Source organism: Heterodontus francisci, chromosome 1 (genome assembly GCF_036365525.1).
Source record: "Heterodontus francisci isolate sHetFra1 chromosome 1, sHetFra1.hap1, whole genome shotgun sequence".
Taxonomy (NCBI): domain Eukaryota; kingdom Metazoa; phylum Chordata; class Chondrichthyes; order Heterodontiformes; family Heterodontidae; genus Heterodontus; species Heterodontus francisci.
The window spans coordinates 205,335,099-205,353,274 of NC_090371.1; the positions used below are offsets into that span (position 1 = coordinate 205,335,099).

The 18,176-nt window shown below is 41.1% G+C and overlaps 1 protein-coding gene across 1 annotated transcript in view; it reads right to left on the bottom strand.

Annotated features, from left to right (window-relative positions):
• Nucleotides 1–18,176, bottom strand: part of tmem131l (transmembrane 131 like) — a 210,237-nt gene that overhangs the window by 64,477 nt on the left and 127,584 nt on the right. Inside the window, exons 9-16 of the mRNA XM_068040695.1 lie at nt 16,975–17,128; nt 16,528–16,586; nt 15,992–16,100; nt 15,549–15,654; nt 13,090–13,237; nt 10,379–10,549; nt 6,095–6,155; nt 4,901–5,018 (exon numbers count right to left, since the gene is read on the bottom strand). Of these exons, the coding sequence (XP_067896796.1) occupies nt 4,901–5,018; nt 6,095–6,155; nt 10,379–10,549; nt 13,090–13,237; nt 15,549–15,654; nt 15,992–16,100; nt 16,528–16,586; nt 16,975–17,128 (926 nt within the window). The remainder of the gene's footprint in view (nt 1–4,900; nt 5,019–6,094; nt 6,156–10,378; nt 10,550–13,089; nt 13,238–15,548; nt 15,655–15,991; nt 16,101–16,527; nt 16,587–16,974; nt 17,129–18,176) is intronic.

Consider the following 18,176-nt stretch of genomic DNA (forward strand, 5'->3'; position numbering starts at 1 on the left):
CTTTTAGTTCAGATTCAGAAGTCCAGCACCTACTTTATTAAATCTGTTTGTAATACGCAGAGTCAAGAAGTCTAATGAGGCTTTGAAAACGCAATTTAACCGGTATAAATTCCTGCAGCTGTCTCACAGACTTCGGGTCCTAGAAAATTTGAGTTACAGTATAAAAGCAGCTCAATAAGTTTGTCTGTTAAATCCAGAGATCTATGCATTGGGCAGACTTCAGCTACAAATCTTGTAAGTTCCAGCTGTTAAGGATTAGAATTATGCAATGTTACAGTACAAGTCAATTTAGTGCACAGGTGGTTTACTCAACAAGTTACCTAATCAAACCACATTCACCCACTAGCTCCCCATACCCTTTAGTAGTATTCCTCTTTCTCAAGAAAATAATTCCCAATTGAAAAAATGTGCAAACTGTTTCAAAAGCACATGGGCAGCAAATTCCAAACTCTAACCACCCTCTCAGCGATGATTTATTTGCTAGCCTCCCCTCTCCATCACATTTCCACGTGCTGTTTGTTAAATTGTATAATGCTCCTCTCCTGATAAAAGTGCATCTTCCAACTCATGGTGATGCCACATCAAGTTCACTAGTAATTAAACGTTTTGCAGCTGGTGTCCGTCTTTAGGCCATTGAACCTCTAAACCTCTCGAAAGCTGTCTTTGTATTCAAGGCGATTACACCCCAAAAGTTTCCATAATTCAGGGAAAAAAACTGGAGTAAAAGCAAAATAGGGCAGATGCTGGAAACCTGAAATAAAAACAAGAAATGCTGGAAATACTCAGCAGGTCTGGCAGCATCTGTGGAGAGAGAAGCAGACAAAACTGGAGGTTGGCTCATCATGATGCAATGGTTGCAGTATATTGTATACTGTTGAAAACTTCATTGCAGCCTTGGTCCAAACATGAACAAAAGAGCTGAACTCCAGAGGTGAGGTGAGTGACTGCCCTTGACATCAAGGCTGCATTTAACAAGCGGCATCAAGGAGCCGTAGCAAAATTGAAGCCAATGGGAATCAGGGAGAAAACTCTCCACTGGTTAGATTCATACCTAGCACAAAGTGAGATGGTTGTGGTTGTTGGAGGTCAAATCATCAGTGCCAGGAGTTCCTCTAACTATCTTCAGCTGCTTTATCAATGAACTGCCCTCCATCGTAAGGTCAGAAGTGGGGATGTTTGCTGATGATTGCACAATGTTCAGCACCATTCACAAATCCTCAGATACTGAAGTAGTCCATGCCCACATGCAGCAAAACCTGGACAATATTTAGGCTGGACTGATAAGTGGCAAGTAACATTCGTGCCACACAAGTGCAAGGCAATGACCATCTCCAACAAGAGAAAATACTAACCATTACCCATTAACATTCAACGGCATTACCATTGCTGAATCCCTCACTATCAACATCCTAGGGATTACCATTGACCAGAAACTTAACTGGACCAGCCATATAAATAGTGCAGCTACACAAGCAGGTCAAAGGCTGGGAATTCTGCAGCGAGAAACCCACCTCCTGACTCCCCAAAGTCTGTCCATTATCGACAAGGCACAAGTCAGGAGTGCGATGGAATACTTTCCAATTTCCTGGATGAGTGCAGCTCCAACACTCAAAAAGCTTGACACCATCCAAGACAAAGCAGCCCACTTGATCGGCAGCCCATGCACCCCCTTAAACATTCACTCACTCCACCACAGACACACAGTGGCAGCAGTGTGTACCATATACAAGACAACACTACAGCAATTCACCAAGGCTCCTGCAAAAGCACCTTCCAAACACACAACCTCTACCACCTAGAAGGACAAGGGCAGCAGACACATGGGAACACCACCAACTGCAAGTTTCCCTGAAAGTCACACACCATCTTGACTTGCAACTAAATAACCAGTCATTCACTGTTGCTGGGTCAAAAACATGGAACTCCCTTCCTAACAGCGCTGTGAGTCAACCTACACCACAGAGACTGCAGCAGTTCAAGGCGGCAGCTCACCACCACCTTCTCAAGGGCAATTATGGATGGACAACAACGCTCACAGCCCATGAACCAATAAAAATAAACCTTTTAAAACTGATCAATTCATTTGTGATAATAAAGTTTTGCATTCAAAGTCTGTAATATCAGATCTCAAAATGTATCATGTGTCTGTACTGGAGGGGGCGGGGGGAGAAGAGGAGGAGTCAAGATTGGTTTAAATAACCACTAATATACAAAATAAAACTATTTTTGGCAATCAATGAAATGAAATTGGAGCTACCTCCAAATTCCAGGAACTTAATAACTGATTAGAAGACAGATTGCAAGTCCCAATCTCATCAGGTGCAATTGCATGCAATTTTGATCAAAGTGACCTCTTTATAGGTTGCATGGAAAAATGGACAGAATCCCAGAGAACAATCCCCCAAACCCCATATATGAAAAAGGCAAAATGAGATTCAGATATTGTAAATTAGGAAGCCTGGTGAGCAAAAGTAAAATTCTCTATTAAATGCTGAGCTAGAAAGGCATTTTTTGTAGTTCCACATCTCAGCCAGTAGGTGGTGAAGATGCTTAAATGAAAATAATACCAAAAAAATGAGAATTCTGAAATGCCCTTCCTTTAAAGAGAGGGGCAAAATTTTGCACTGGTGCTTGAATTCAGATCAGTACACATGATCACCGCAATCTAAAGTAGAACTGATCCCAAAATAAAAAGCTAGGAAACTCTTTTTATGCCTTTGAAAACGCTCATGATTTTGGGCATATATGTCGTTTACAGGTGCTCCACATCTTGACAAACCAAATTGACAACTGATGATTTCACTAAAATATTAGCATTTGTTTTTGCAGTTTAACTCACTTTTGTTTGACATGCACTTTCCAAAATGGGTTTGTTAATGTGGTTGCTGTAGGTAAACTCAATTTAAAAGTCATAGATAAGGCTCAACCAGGCAAACCTAAAAATGAGGTGCCAACCTGGTGAAGCTACAACACTACATGCATTCTAAATAGTATTCAATAGACAAGAGCTAAGAAATCCCACAACCAAAAGATATCAAAGCTCTGCAGACCTGCCACATCTAGGCGTGAATGATGGAGGACAATTAAACAAACCAGAGGAGCAGGAGGCTCCACAAACATTCCCATTTTCAATGATGGAGGAGCCCAACACGTTAGTGCAAAAGACAAGGCTGAAGTATTTGCAACCATCTTCAGCCAGAAGTGCCAAATGGATGATCCATCTCAGCCTCCTCCTGAGGTCCCCAGCAGGAGATGCCAGTCTTCAGCCAATTCGATTCACTTCACATATCAGGAAACAGTTAAAGGCACTGAATACAGCAAAGGCTATGGGCCACAACATCCCAGTTCCAGTACTCAAGATGGGGGTTGCTCCAGAACTAACCACACCCCTAGCCAAGCTGTTCCAGTACAGCTACAACACTGGCATCTACCTGGCAAAGTAGAAAATTGCCCAGGTATGTTCTGTCTACAAAAAGCAGGACAAATCCAATCCAGCCAATCACCACCCCATCAGCTACTCTTAATCTTCAGTAAAGTGATGGAAGGAGTAGTTAACAGTGCTATCAAGAAGCACTCATTCATTCATAATCTACGGCAGCTGGCGGAACGTGAATTTAATTAAATAATTTTTTTAAATCTTGCTGAAAATAGAGACGTATTATCGAAGCTTTTTGTCTTGTACTCAACAGGACAATCCGCAAGAATACCAATGTAATGGAAAACAACTTTATACTGTATGAGAAGAGAGTGCTGATTGGTTGGCAAGTGAACTCTGATTGGTAGAGGTGTTGCCATGGAGAATGCAGCAGTTTACGGGACTGACAGTTAACAGCCAAGCTTTGTTTGAAATTTAAACCAGGCAGCTTGACTCTGATTGGTCAAGGCATTGTCCTAAGGAATGAACCAGCGGATGGCTGTCACTTGTTTTATTTAGCTGAATGGTTGTACATGCTCTTTCTGTCAGCAAAGAACAGGGCCCTGTGCATTAATATATCTAGCTTCCAGTATGCACAAAAGAGCCACAATACAAGCCCTACTGACATCTTAAATTGGCTGTCAAAGTAATTCTTAGCACACTGAGGATTATTTAGCAAATGTTGTCCAATCGCAGAATCACATCTAATGTTGGAGCTTTGCAAGCATGGGCTGGTTAGTTACGGCCTGTACCTTGCCCATTGCCAAAGCAGAAAGGACATGTTGCTTGATACAATCTGCCAGTCTTTGGAACGTACGGCCTATATACCTAGCATCATATTGGCATTGAAATTCATATATCACATTACTCATTTGTGTCAGGATGGTGTGTGGCTTGGAGGGGAACTTGCTGACCACTGCACCATCAGCAGCAAACATCCCTACTTCTGACCTTATGAAGTAGGGAAGGTCATTGATACAGCAGCCAAAGGTGGTTAGACCTAGGACACTACCCTGAGGAACACCTGCAGTGATATTCTGAGCCTGAGATGATTGACCTCCAACAACTAGAACCATCTCCATTTGTGCTAAGTATGACTCCAACCAGTGAAGAGTTTTCCCCCGATTCCCATTTGCTCCAGTTTTGCTAAGGCTCTTTGATGCCATACTCGGTCAAATGCTGCCTTGATGTCAAGGGTGCTCTCTCACCATTTATAAACCCGGTTACACCTCTTTCAACAAGTTGTAAATTTTTCAAGGGTTTTTAAGAGCGAGTTCTCAGTCCAGTGATTTCTAATTGACTGCCGTCTGTAGGACGGCACATCCTGTGGGAAAACACAGAACCACACAGAACAAAATTTCCATTTAACTGCGTATGTGCAGACTCCATAAGTTGCTGTCAATTTCAGAGGAGCAATTGCTGACAGTTTCGCAGTCATTATTACCAGAAAATCTACGCCTTTGTATTATTACGCACGGTGTCTACCTGTTCGCTCCTTTCTTTTTCATTTGCTGCCACTTGTGTCGTAAATCCAAACCCAGCTCAAAATCAACCTTCCAGGATGAGGATTCTAGAGAAAGACTATCGTGCCAATGCACAGCAGCTGAAAGACAAAGGGATTAATGTAAGAAACAAAGCATCATGTCTGTAATTACCAGATAAAGCATAAATGCTGATTGTAGCACTAAGATTTCTTGCTGTCCTACTTTGAGCAACTATGCTTCATCATTTCAGGCAAAGTGAAATATTAGTGTGCCCTATTTACAAGGGAGAAGAATACAGGTGGTTGTACTCATTCGTGGGATATGCTAACAGCACAGAAATCCTATTTTTAAAATATCTATCAACTTGATTTAGAAGCATTATTGTGGAAAGCAGAAGGCGATATAAATTTAACAGAGCTTACAAGAGACTGCCTATAAAATTCTTTTGTAAGCATGTAGTGCTACACACACACACACCTTTTATATTCATGTCAAAAAACAACTCTCGAGACAAGCACACAGACAGCAATTACTGCTTTCAAATATCCCAAATATGCTTTGATTCTCCAACGTGGGCTGTATACTGCTCATGTCATAAAATCACAAATATATCAAAGCCCGCTTAAGCAAATGCACAATAGATAAATAAATTATTGCAAACTTTTTTCTTGCATCTACAAAATGACTTAAAGAAACACAATAAGCCAAGGCAGCGAGTGTCTGAATCTCCCCGATACCACACCTTTCCCAGACTCTCCAATCGCATTTCAGTCAGCTGCAGTCTACTGGTTCTTGACTTGATGGACTTAAGAATCACTGAATTCCACTGTTAAATCACTGCAGTATTTACAGCAACATGGTTGCCAACAGAACATCACGACTGACTGAAGGCTAAAATTAAATTGAAGCAGCAAAGTGTCACCACTTCAATGTTCTATCTGCCTGGAGTTTGGAGGATCATCTGCCAGCAGACAACAGCTAGCCTGCAGATCCAGAAGAAAATACAAGCAAGTATGATCTGATATGTCAATAACTTTGCTGCTTTGAACAGAAGGCAAAATGAGGGAGTAATATCGTATGGGGGAGCAGCCGAATAAAATAGACATTTGTCAGCAATCAGACCATTGATTTAAGCAGGTTCCCCCAACCCCCCAATCAATACAAATAGACAATATGCACATAGTTATGTTCTTACCTTTTGCCCCTAGAGAACAGTATACACCAGACTGCAGAACTGAATCAGAAAAGAACTTCCCCTGTTCACAAAAGGCAAAATTATTTTAGCAGATTGGATACACGGGGAAAAGGAAAGTCAAATAGATCCAGTCTTACTAAAAAAAATATTTAAAAGCAGTGTTACGATTTCACTTCTGGTGTACCTTTAGCAGCATTAATTAGAGGATTCAGTGAGGGTATTTAAGTACTCAGTTATTAACATACTGTATGACACCACGAGAATCATCTACAAAACTAACTAGGCAACAAAAGCCAGGATTTCTAAATCACTACAGCAAGACTCGAGACACAGAGCATGATATATGTGGGGGAAATCCACCTCCCAGTGGCTTGGCTCAGCAGCAGTATCATCTCTCAATGTCAGCTGTGGCTTAGTTGGTAGCACTTTCGCTTGCGAGTTAAGAGGTTGTGGGTTCAAGTCCCACTCCAAGACATAAGCACAAGAATCAAGACTGACACTCCAGTGCACTTCCCCTGTTCACAAAAGGCAAAACTATTTTAGCAGATTGCATACATGTGGAAAAAGAAAGTCACATAGATCCAGTCTTTCTAAAAAAATTATTTAAAAGCAGTGTTACGATTTCACTTCTGGTGTACCTTTAGCAGCATTTAGAGGATTCAGTGAAGGTATTTAAGGACTCAGTTATTAACATACTGTAAGACATCTCATGATCCAACACATAATAATAGGTAGGAGAATCATCTACAAAACTGCAGTCCTATTGGAGTTTTTTGAATGAGACATTGAACCGAAGCCCCATCTGCCCTCTCAGGTGACCATAAAAGATCCCATGGCACTGTTTCGAAGAGGTGCAGAGGAATTATCCTCAGTGCCCTGACCAATATTTATCCCTCAATCAACATCACTAAAACAAACTGTCTGATCATCATCATACTGCTATTTGTGGGACCTTGCTGTGTGCAAATTAGCTTCCTACATTACAACAGCTACAACATTTCAAAAAGTACTTCATTGGCCGCAAGGCACTTTTGGACATCCTGAGATTATGAAAGGTGCTGTATAAATGCAAATCTTTCTTTCCTTTTACCCAAGTCAGACGGTTGTGGATTCAAATCCAATTCCCAGACTTGAGCACGTAAGCCAGGGTTTAAACTTCAGCATAGCACTGAGCAAAGTGCAACACTGTCAGAGGTGCCATCTTTTCGCAGAGATGTAAGACTAAGATCTTTTTCTAGCTGTTCTTGTAAACCTAAAGGATCTATGGCACTATATTAAGAAAAGCAGGGAAGTTCTGCCAAAACTACCAAAACAGCTTAATAGTCATTCATATCATTGCTGTTTGTGGGACTTGGCTGTGTACAAATTAGCTGCGTTTGTCTACATAACAGTGACTACACTTCAAAATGCAATTCATTGATAGTGAAGTGCTTTGGGATATCCTGAGGATGTGATAAGGCACTACACAAATTCTTTCTTGCAAAAGTAAATATAAGAAACGCAATGAAGTATTAATCAGTGTTGTCCAAGTGATATATCCAAAGTAAATATACTTAGAACTTCAAATCACACTTGTAGAAATGTGATGCAGGAAGATTGACACTAAATGAGCAGGAAATTGTGATAAAAGGAGAATTGGTGGGGAAGGTGGGAGAACTAAACCAAACATGCACTGCGACAATGATACATTCAGCACTTCCATGGTCCTAAAGCAAGTGCAGTGCAGCTTGGAGCATCAGCTGCATTCGCATAGATCTCTCTGACCAGGATTCTAGAGTGCTCAATTCTGGGGACATGGGATTGCTGAATTTAAATGTATACATTTTTTTTTCTTTTGTTCTCCTCCAATTACTGTTATTCTAGCAGATTCTGATGTATTTTGTTCAATTTCTGAATGCTGAGAGTTTATCATGGCTGCCGTCCAATGTTTTCCACTTCTAGTTTAATTAATTAAAACTGAAAACAGGAATAGCCATTTCTTTCCTGTGCTGCTAAATTTCTATCTAGACAATTTAACTCTTGTTCAGCAACACCCTATAGTTTAGGGTTTTAGTCCTGTAAAATCCTACAGCAGCTTTTCTTCCAAATATGCAAGCTCTGACAAATATGCACAGATATTCAAACCAGCGCTCAAAATAAAAAGTATTTTTAAAAGACGACTTGTAAGCTACACTATTGCACAGATGCCTCTTGGACTACACAATTTTTTCCCTCAACATCTGTTTGTCATTAAACCCCATTTTCTAACATTAAATTATTTTATTCATTAAAATGAGGGATGCTGGCACGAGAACACAGCATATATTCCAATATATAGCACAGTGTGGCTTTCGTGCAGAGAGATCGACTATTGACATGCTGTTCTCCCTTCGTCAGATACAGGAGAAATGCCGTGAACAACAGATGCCCCTCTACATTGCTTTCATTGATCTCACCAAAGCCTTTGACCTCGTCAGCAGACGTGGTCTCTTCAGACTACTAGAAAAGATCGGATGTCCACCAAAGCTACTAAGTATCATCACCTCATTCCATGACAATATGAAAGGCACAATTCAACATGGTGGCTCCTCATCAGAGCCCTTTCCTATCCTGAGTGGTGTGAAACAGGGCTGTGTTCTCGCACCCACACTTTTTGGGATTTTCTTCTCCCTGCTGCTTTCACATGCGTTCAAATCCTCTGAAGAAGGAATTTTCCTCCACACAAGATCAGGGGGCAGGTTGTTCAACCTTGCCCGTCTAAGAGCGAAGTCCAAAGTACGGAAAGTCCTCATCAGAGAACTCCTCTTTGCTGACGATGCTGCTTTAACATCTCACACTGAAGAATGCCTGCAGAGTCTCATCGACAGGTTTGCGTCTGCCTGCAATGAATTTGGCCTAACCATCAGCCTCAAGAAAACGAACATCATGGGGCAGGATGTCAGAAATGCTCCATCCATCAATATTGGCGACCACGCTCTGGAAGTGGTTCAAGAGTTCACCTACCTAGGCTCAACTATCACCAGTAACCTGTCTCTAGATGCAGAAATCAACAAGCGCATGGGTAAGGCTTCCACTGCTATGTTCAGACTGGCCAAGAGAGTGTGGGAAAATGGCGCACTGACACGGAACACAAAAGTCCGAGTGTATCAGGCCTGTGTCCTCAGTACCTTGCTCTACGGCAGCGAGGCCTGGACAACGTATGCCAGCCAAGAGCGACGTCTCAATTCATTCCATCTTCGCTGCCTTCGGAGAATACTTGGCATCAGGTGGCAGGACTATATCTCCAACACAGAAGTCCTTGAAGCGGCCAACATCCCCAGCTTATACACACTACTGAGTCAGCGGCGCTTGAGATGGCTTGGCCATGTGAGCCGCATGGAAGATGGCAGGATCCCCAAAGACACATTGTACAGCGAGCTCGCCACTGGTATCAGACCCACCGGCCGTCCATGTCTCCGTTATAAAGACGTCTGCAAACGCGACATGAAATCGTGTGACATTGATGACAAGTCGTGGGAGTCAGTTGCCAGCATTCGCCAGAGCTGGCGGGCAGCCATAAAGACAGGGCTAAATTGTGGCGAGTCGAAGAGACTTAGTAGTTGGCAGGAAAAAAGACAGAGGCGCAAGGGGAGAGCCAACTGTGCAACAGCCCCAACAAACAAATTTCTCTGCAGCACCTGTGGAAGAGCCTGTCACTCCAGAATTGGCCTTTATAGCCACTCCAGGCGCTGCTTCACAAACCACTGACCACCTCCAGGCGCGTATCCATTGTCTCTCAAGATAAGGAGGCCCAAAAGAAAAAGAAGACATTCAATGCCTACATCAGAGTTTCACTGGATATCTGAGCAGTTAGCTGTAGTGTAAAGCTCCCTCTACTTCCAACCTCTGAAGAATGCACATTACTGCACCAGTGTGACCCTTTTTCTTTTTCTAAAATCAGCCAGCCTGTGACATCTGAGCGTGCATGCCAATTTAGCAGTTTTGTGCTATTGGCTTATGCCCAAAGAATTGGATCGATGGTGGCCAAAGTCATTCAAGTAGGAGCATTAAGAGTCTGGGATTATTTTTATATTCATTTATACTACAACAATAAAGAATGTGTTTCATCATTTTAATGGCGTGCTTTGAACAAAATGCTAAATGTATATCTGCAAATGCTTTTTAGGATAAGCTTCAAATGAAAAGTTTTTCTGATTAAATTTGGATAAAAAATAATTTTATAAATGACAAAATCTATAATATAGCCTAAGACAAGTTGCAATTCTGATCAAGTGAAATACAGATGGTCAAACACTGAATATGTACCTGCACATGGATCGAGCAGAGATGCAGTGGGAGTTTAAGTGTTAATCCCGACCCGGTTATGATTAGCAGATGCGTGCTTAAAGATACAGGTGTTCTCCCGGCATTAAACTGTAGTGACAGGATGTGCCAGCAGCCTGGGACGAGTGTCATTGGACCAGTAAAATTCAGAATCTGAAAAATATCAAACACCTAATGAGCTGACAGCAACTCACTTATACTTCACACCCCTAACCTATTGTTTTGGTGACTTTATTTTCCCATAAAGCAACTCAATGTGCTTGCTTTCCTTTAAAAGAATTTTTTTTTTTTTTTTTTTAAACTCTCTTTAAAAAAAGTTTCCTAGAAATTGTTTCAGGCAGCACCATTATTTTGGGCACTACTTGGACTACTAAGGCCACAATATTGTGAGAAGGGTACGCATCTTTCTGATCCGATGTACGCCACCTGCCTTATTCAACAAAAAATAATTGCACCCTTTACCTAACCCTAAGCAGTAATTCAGACCTTTGAATGTACAAATATGGGGCACAACACTTGTAAAGCAGGCCTCAAACAAGATGGTTTGCCTGAGACAGCCAGTGCCACAGGGAAACCAGGCCCAGGAATTGCTTGCTAGATCCAACTAAGGGGCTGCATTTTATGATCCCATCGCCGAAATCGGATGTAAATATGGCGGTCCTCCCACAAGGTCTTCATGTCACACAGCCGCCGCGATAATGAATGTGTCGGCTCACTAAAATGGCTGGGGCAGATGCAGCATAAAATCACACCCCCCACAGCCCCCGATGGCATGGAGGGGGCGTGCGGTCCATCCCCAGCAATAGCTTCAGCAGCCCTTGCGCAGGCATTGACACCATTTTTAATGGGCTTCGAGCCCTTACATTTAATTTAAATATTTAAAAGGTAAGTTTAATGTGAAACTATTAATCCATTTAAATTACCCCTCTCCCACCCCCCCCAATAACTATAAAATTCATTACTTTCCCTCTCTCCCCTCAACCCCCCCAAAACACTTCCCCTACCAGAGTTCATAAACTGTGCACTGTAACCTTTCCTACCATCTTCCACACCAAATCAGATGTGTTTGACTCTGCTTCCCCCTGCCACTCCCCCGCACTGGAAAACGTACTTGCTCCCCCCTCCCCACCAGTGTTCCGCCTCAGATCCGAGGATCCGAATGTGCTGGAGTGCTGGTCACCAGCACCAATGTCACTCCGGGACCGAAAGCAAGAGCACAACGGTCATTCATTCATGTATTTCAATTAATTAACATATTTAAATTGGGCTCCCATCACGGAGCTACGGCGGGGTGGGGGTGGGGACACTATGAGGCCTCACAGCTGCCAATATGGGGCCGGGTCTTCCCAGCTTTGAGACCTCTCCCAAAGGCATTTTCCAGCCCACCCCGCCCCGCCAGGACCCCCCGACGTCAGGGGGTCTGTAAAGTTCAGCTCAAGAGTTGAGCAACTTTCTTGATTATGGAGCTGGTAGGGGGAGTGCACCATCCAACCCCAGATTAAAGGGACCTTCCAGCCCACCAGCCTCCACATTCAACAGGTCATCCATCATTTCCACCACCTCCAGCATGATGCCACCACCAAACACATTTTTCTCTTCCCTTTCAGCATTCGGAAGGGGCAGTGCCCTTCGTGACACCTTGGTCCACTCCTAAATCACCCCCAACATCCTCTCCCCTTCCCACGGCACCTTCTCATGCAAGCGGAGGAGATACAACACCTGCCCTTTTATCTCCTCCCTCCTCACCGTCCAAGACCCCAAACAATCCTTTCAGGTGTAACAGCAATTTACTTGTATTTCTTTCAATTTAGTATACTGCATTTGCTGCTCACGATGTGGTCTCCTCTACAATGGGGAGACCAAATGCAGATTAGGTGATTGCTTTCTTGCTCCATTCAGTCTGCAAGCATGACCCCGGGCTTCCAGTTGCTTGTCATTTTAATTCTCTTTCAATTAGACACTTTACAGCTTCCCGGACTCACTGAGTTCAACAATTTCAAATCATAACCTCTGTCCAACTGCTCTTTGCGCATTTTTTTGTATTCCTTTGTTTTTGGACAGCAGCTGTTGGTGATGATTCTGCTTTTCCCATTTATACCATCTCCGGACCTATCTTTTGTTTCTTTACTTGCCCCATTGCCATCTCCTTCTGCTTTGCACCATTATCCCTTTTGTTATTTAATCTCTCCTGCCTTCCACCTTATCACAGATCTTTCCTTGTGTTCTTCCCCACCCCCTGCCTCTGTACTTGCTTAAACCCGTTACATCTCTAACTTTTTCTAGTTCCAACAACTCATCAACTTGAAAAGTTAACTGTGCTTCTCTCTCCACAGATGCTGCCAGATGGGCTGAGTATTCCCAGCACTTTCTGTTTTTACTTCACATTTCCAGCATTCGCAGTATTTTGATTTTGCTCCAATATTGAGGGAGGCTTGGGAATCACCAATCAGGTCCAGAGAATGTGCCCAAGTAAAAAGGTGTGAGCCCAATTCGCTGAATCCTTTCTTGAATCCCAGCAACATTCTAGAGACGGTAGGTTGTAAATTCAATACATAGTCATTTGGACAGCACATCTGCTCAGCACCACTATTTAGGTGATGCTATTCTGAAAAACAATACAACCACCTTCACATCAAATTAATTTTGGCACCTTCAGCAGTTATAAAGAAATTAGAAAATTAAAGCAAATTTACTGTCAACAAATGTGCTGCTTCTTCAGGTACATAAACATTGCTTATCAAGACTTTGAATTTGAAGTAATTTGTAAACCACACTGTCCAGAACTCTGATCCATGCCCTGGCTTGACTTGAAACGTGCTTGAAAAGTCATGTTCACGGTTTCTGTATGAGGGAGAAAGACAACAAATATCAGGATCGATTTTTACAGCACAGGAGGAGGCCATTTGACCCATCAGAGCTGTCCCAGCTCTCTTCAACAATCCAATAAACTGCATTCACTAACTTTCACTAATATTTATCCACTTCCCTTTGGAAAGGGATTATGTATTTTGCTGCTGCCACTGCGTCTAGCAGGACATACCATGTACTGACCACCCTCCATCGTAAAATCTTTTTCAATGCCTTTTCCTTTGTGCTTTTGGTGGCAATATTTAATTGATGCCCTTCAGTGACCAATTCATCAATTGGTGGAAACAGTTTGTGTTTTCCCCTATTTACTGCATAGAGGCCTTCATGATATTCAATATGATCTTTAAACTCTCACTGTTTTAGAGATAATAGCTCTAATTTCTCGAATGAACCCCTCTTCAATCTCTCTACAACAACAACTTATATTTATAAGGCACCTTTAACATAATAAACCATCCCCAAGGTGCTTCACGGGAGCATTACAAAACAAAACAAAAGGGGCCTTGGAATCTGAATAAAGACAAAGTCTAAAAAAAACAGGATCTGGCTAAAAATGTTTATATCTCTATATTCAACACCAGTAGGATTACAAAAAGGCAATTTCCCATGTCTAATAGGGGGCAAAAAAATTTCAATTTGTGAAATTTCATGGCCCCGAACTGCCTGAAATTTCCAATATGGATGGCACCTGCCTCCCTATGCCTCTCCATTGATCTCTCTCCCTTTAAGATGTTCTATAAAATCTACCTCTTTGACCAAGTTTTGGTCACCTCTTCTAAGATCTTAGTATCAATTATTTTGTCCAAGTACGCTCCTGCAAAGCACCTCGATATACTTCTATAGCACCTTTAATGTAGTAAAACAAGTTGTTGTGGTTTAGCATATTCAGAAGTACTGGCACAAAAACTGCTCTGAACCTCTAGCTAACTTTAAATCAGGAATTTGTGTGCAAGAAACAAGTTTTATTTCATAAACTTAAATAATACACCCTTTAATCAACTTAGCTGGTAGTTATCAGAAAAATACACCCACATGAATATTTTATGCGAAAAATAAAAGTTCTTAAAAAAAAAAACTCTTCCTATGATGACTGGACTTCCAACTTAGACTGGGCTGTGAAACATTACAATGTTGAAGATCTATTACTTTGCATCGGCTCCAGTATCACTGACCCTTTCTCCCTCCCCCACTGGTCATTTACTTTGGAGCGACTATTTCCACCTCCGTAACATCGCCTGACTCTACCCTTGCCTCAGTTCATCTGATGCTGGAAAGCTCATCGATGCCTTGGCTACCTCGAGACTTGATGATTCCAACACACGCCTCACTGGCCTCCCACATTTGGCTCTCTGTAAACCTGAGGTCATCCAAAAACTGCTGCCCGTGTCTTAACTTGCACCAAGCCCCATTCATCCATCATCCCTGAACTCAGTGACCTGCATTGGCTCCACCACTGCAACCAACCTACCTAACCTCTGAAATTCCCTCCCTGAATCTCTCTGCCTATCTTTCTTCCTTGAAGACAGTCCTTAAAACCTACCTTTGACCAAGCTTGGCTGTCTGCCCCAATACTTCCTTACGTAGTTCAGTGTCAAATTTTGTTTTATAAAACTTCTGCGAAGAGCCTTGGGACATTTTATTACATTAAAGGCGCTATATAAATACAGGTAGTTGTTATTGTTGTTGAACAGGTTATGTGCAGAAAATGCCACGTATCACATTGGGATATGGCTACAGAAAGCAGGATTTCCAAGTCTGCAGAGGATACTAAAATTGAAGGCAAAGCAAAGGGGGAGAAATTTTTCAATTAATCAATGCATAAAGATTTGGATTCTTTTCAGAAAATAAGGCAAATGCATGTCAATGTCGACTAATAGTTTTCAATCTTTTCTAAAGGGCAGGGGAAAGAAGAGATGTCCTGCAAAGATTCCTAAAATCTCATGTTAACAGGAATTTTCTGAGGGATGTATACAATTGACCATACAAGGAGCTCCTTTCACACACACCTCGCCCCCACAAAATAACTGATTCAATAAGATTACTAGTAGGTTAACTTTGCATTCTAAGGAATACTTTAGAATACAACCTTGTGAGCCTAAAGTAAATGTCACTTTAAAAATGTTATATGATTTACAAAACCAAGAAACAAGCTATTGAACTAAAAATGCATGCATCAAAATTAGGTTTCAAATTTTAACCATGTAATACATTACAAAAATCAATAGAGACAGGAGATTTGAACACTTCTGTGTTCAGTGAGCCTGAGCCTGCTCAGTGAACTCACCCTTCTGTTAGCTGCATTAAAGGAGATGCTTTCAGTGCTAAGCTGCCTTTTACTACATACATCACTTCACCCAAACAATTTGCCACATCGTCAGGCATAGTAGTTGCTGGAAAATAAAGAGTATTATTCTACAACATCCGATGTTTACATCCTACATATATACGGAATCCACAGCTTAGACTCAATAAAACATATCAAAAAAGGTTTGACCCGACCATTATAAAACCTGTTGCCTTAAGTAGTACTTTAGAGAGTTTATGACAACTTTTAAGCCATGATTAAGAATTATGCTATATGTGGGATCTTTTGACATTTTAGCTAAAAATAGCCACCATCATCCCTAACGCCTATAAACACTAGAACCTTCATAGATTTGCAAAACTAATAATCAAATTTTCATTTAATTGCCATCTCAGTTAATGCTTAAGCATTAAATTACTTACCTTTACAAATAATAGAAGCAACTCTTGTCAAATTGGCCACAGACGTCTCCAGCAGTACTGGCTCAAATTCGACAGTAACTGTGTCAGCTTTCGACAGAATATGAACATTCTATAAAGGATTAATAAAAATCATGTCCATTTAAAAGTCTGTATTTGACAGGTTTGTTAGTATAGCCAGCAGGCTATACTGATTTACCAGAATTAACTAACTTCAGGAGCTAACCAACAAAACTGATAAATGGGCACAGGTGCAGCACACAAAGAGTTGAAGTTCTTAAAAAGTGATTTACTATGGTTAGGTTATTCACACAGTAACAAATACCTCATTTATAATAGCAAATGGGAGCTGTAACAAAATAAAGCTGGGCTTTTGTTTGCCACAGCGCATTTTTCTATAAAATCTGACTTGAAATAAAGTTTACCTTTGCACCACTAACTGGGCCTTCTTGCCAAATTGGATCAACAATATAAACTACAGCTTGATAATTAAATAAAGTCAGATTATCTCCATTATAAAAGTACTTAAAAAATCATACCTTAATATACAAAGATTTGTTCCCTGAATGTAAGAAGTACACAATATTTATTTGTTCACCTGCAAAAAAGGAAAATAAATTGACTGCAATGGTAAGTACTTACATTTACAGAAGCATCATGTGTCTAAGAAACATCTACAAGTGCTTCATAAAATTATTTTTGAAGTGCAGTCAATGTTACATAAGCAATGAAAATATATACATATAAAGCATAAATATCAAAGGGCTGGACTCAAGAATGGCTAAAGATTTCCTCAAAACTTGCTTATAGAACAGTCTAGCTTTTATTTTAATATTCAACTGAGCATGACCAATGCATATGCACTGATTCAATCTTTACATTACATGAAGGAAATCTTCAAGTACTGCAAATAATATCTGAGCTGCAGTTTTCTCGGACGAGGGCAGGGAGGGAGGAGGGAAGACAGGCAGATTTTACCAACTTACCTGAGGTACTTTCTTTGATAACTGGCATATAAAGTACAAAAATATTTTCCAATGCGTAGCTCTTTATTTTTTCAAATTCATTATCATACTCTTCAGTGTTGAGAGAGACCTGGACATATAATTCAAGTTTTTTATTCCCCAACAAGCAATATTTCTGAAACAAATGATAAAAGATTAAGTCAGTGAAAAGTAGTCTATGATTTCAAAATATAACACCACAAACAAAAATTATTTGTCGCAAGGTCAACAAATCTAAGAGACTAGATCGAGAGTTAGCATCACGTTCGAAACATGCAAATTCAATAATAAGCCAATTAGTATTAACTCAAAGCAATTTACTCCTCCAAATGCAATTATATTGCTGTGGGTGGCGGGGTGGCTAGCCTTTCACAAAGTATGGAAATCCTAAACCAGAACACACCCTCAGTACCTTGCAACAAAAATATAGTCATTTCCAGGTAATACATTTAGGACATAAGGAATTTCTCAACACAAGGAATAGGTGGGAAGGGAGGGAATTTCTTAATTAATTTATAATATGAAAAAGGATTCTGATGAAAAAGTATGCGGCAGCACAGAAACGTGTAAAAAATAAATCAAAGAAACAGCTAAATACATTCTAAATCATACAAATTTAAAATGGATTTTCAGTAAAGCAATAGCATCTCAGGACAAAACGTAAATATCCTAAAATTGATCATATTATTGTTCTATTAAATCATTTCATGCTCACTCTTTATTCTGAATGGATTAACACCTTCCCAAAATTGCAACAAATGAATGTCATAGAAACACATTAAGCATTTGTCTCCGAACAATGGAAATAATTTGTACACTTAGTTGTTCTCTCAGTAAGATATCCATGTGACTTAGCTAAGTATTTTAACTCGCACTCGGGGCTGAATTTTACAAGCCCCTCGATGCCGCAGGTCACAGCTCGGGGCCAGTAAAATTCTGTGGGGAAAGGCCCGCCTCGACCCACGACGTTGAGAAAGGCCCGCCACATATTATCAACGGCATGGGGACCTTGGTGTGGCCCCTCCGCTGCCAGGCAGTGGGTCCTTCATCGCCATATTAAAATAAATCCTAATGAAATGTAAATTAACTTACCTGCAGGTAACTCCATATGGAGTTCCGAGGTAAGAACCTGGTGGGGAGGGGGGAGGAATCAAATTTTCAGGTCAGGAGGGGTGGAGGAGCGG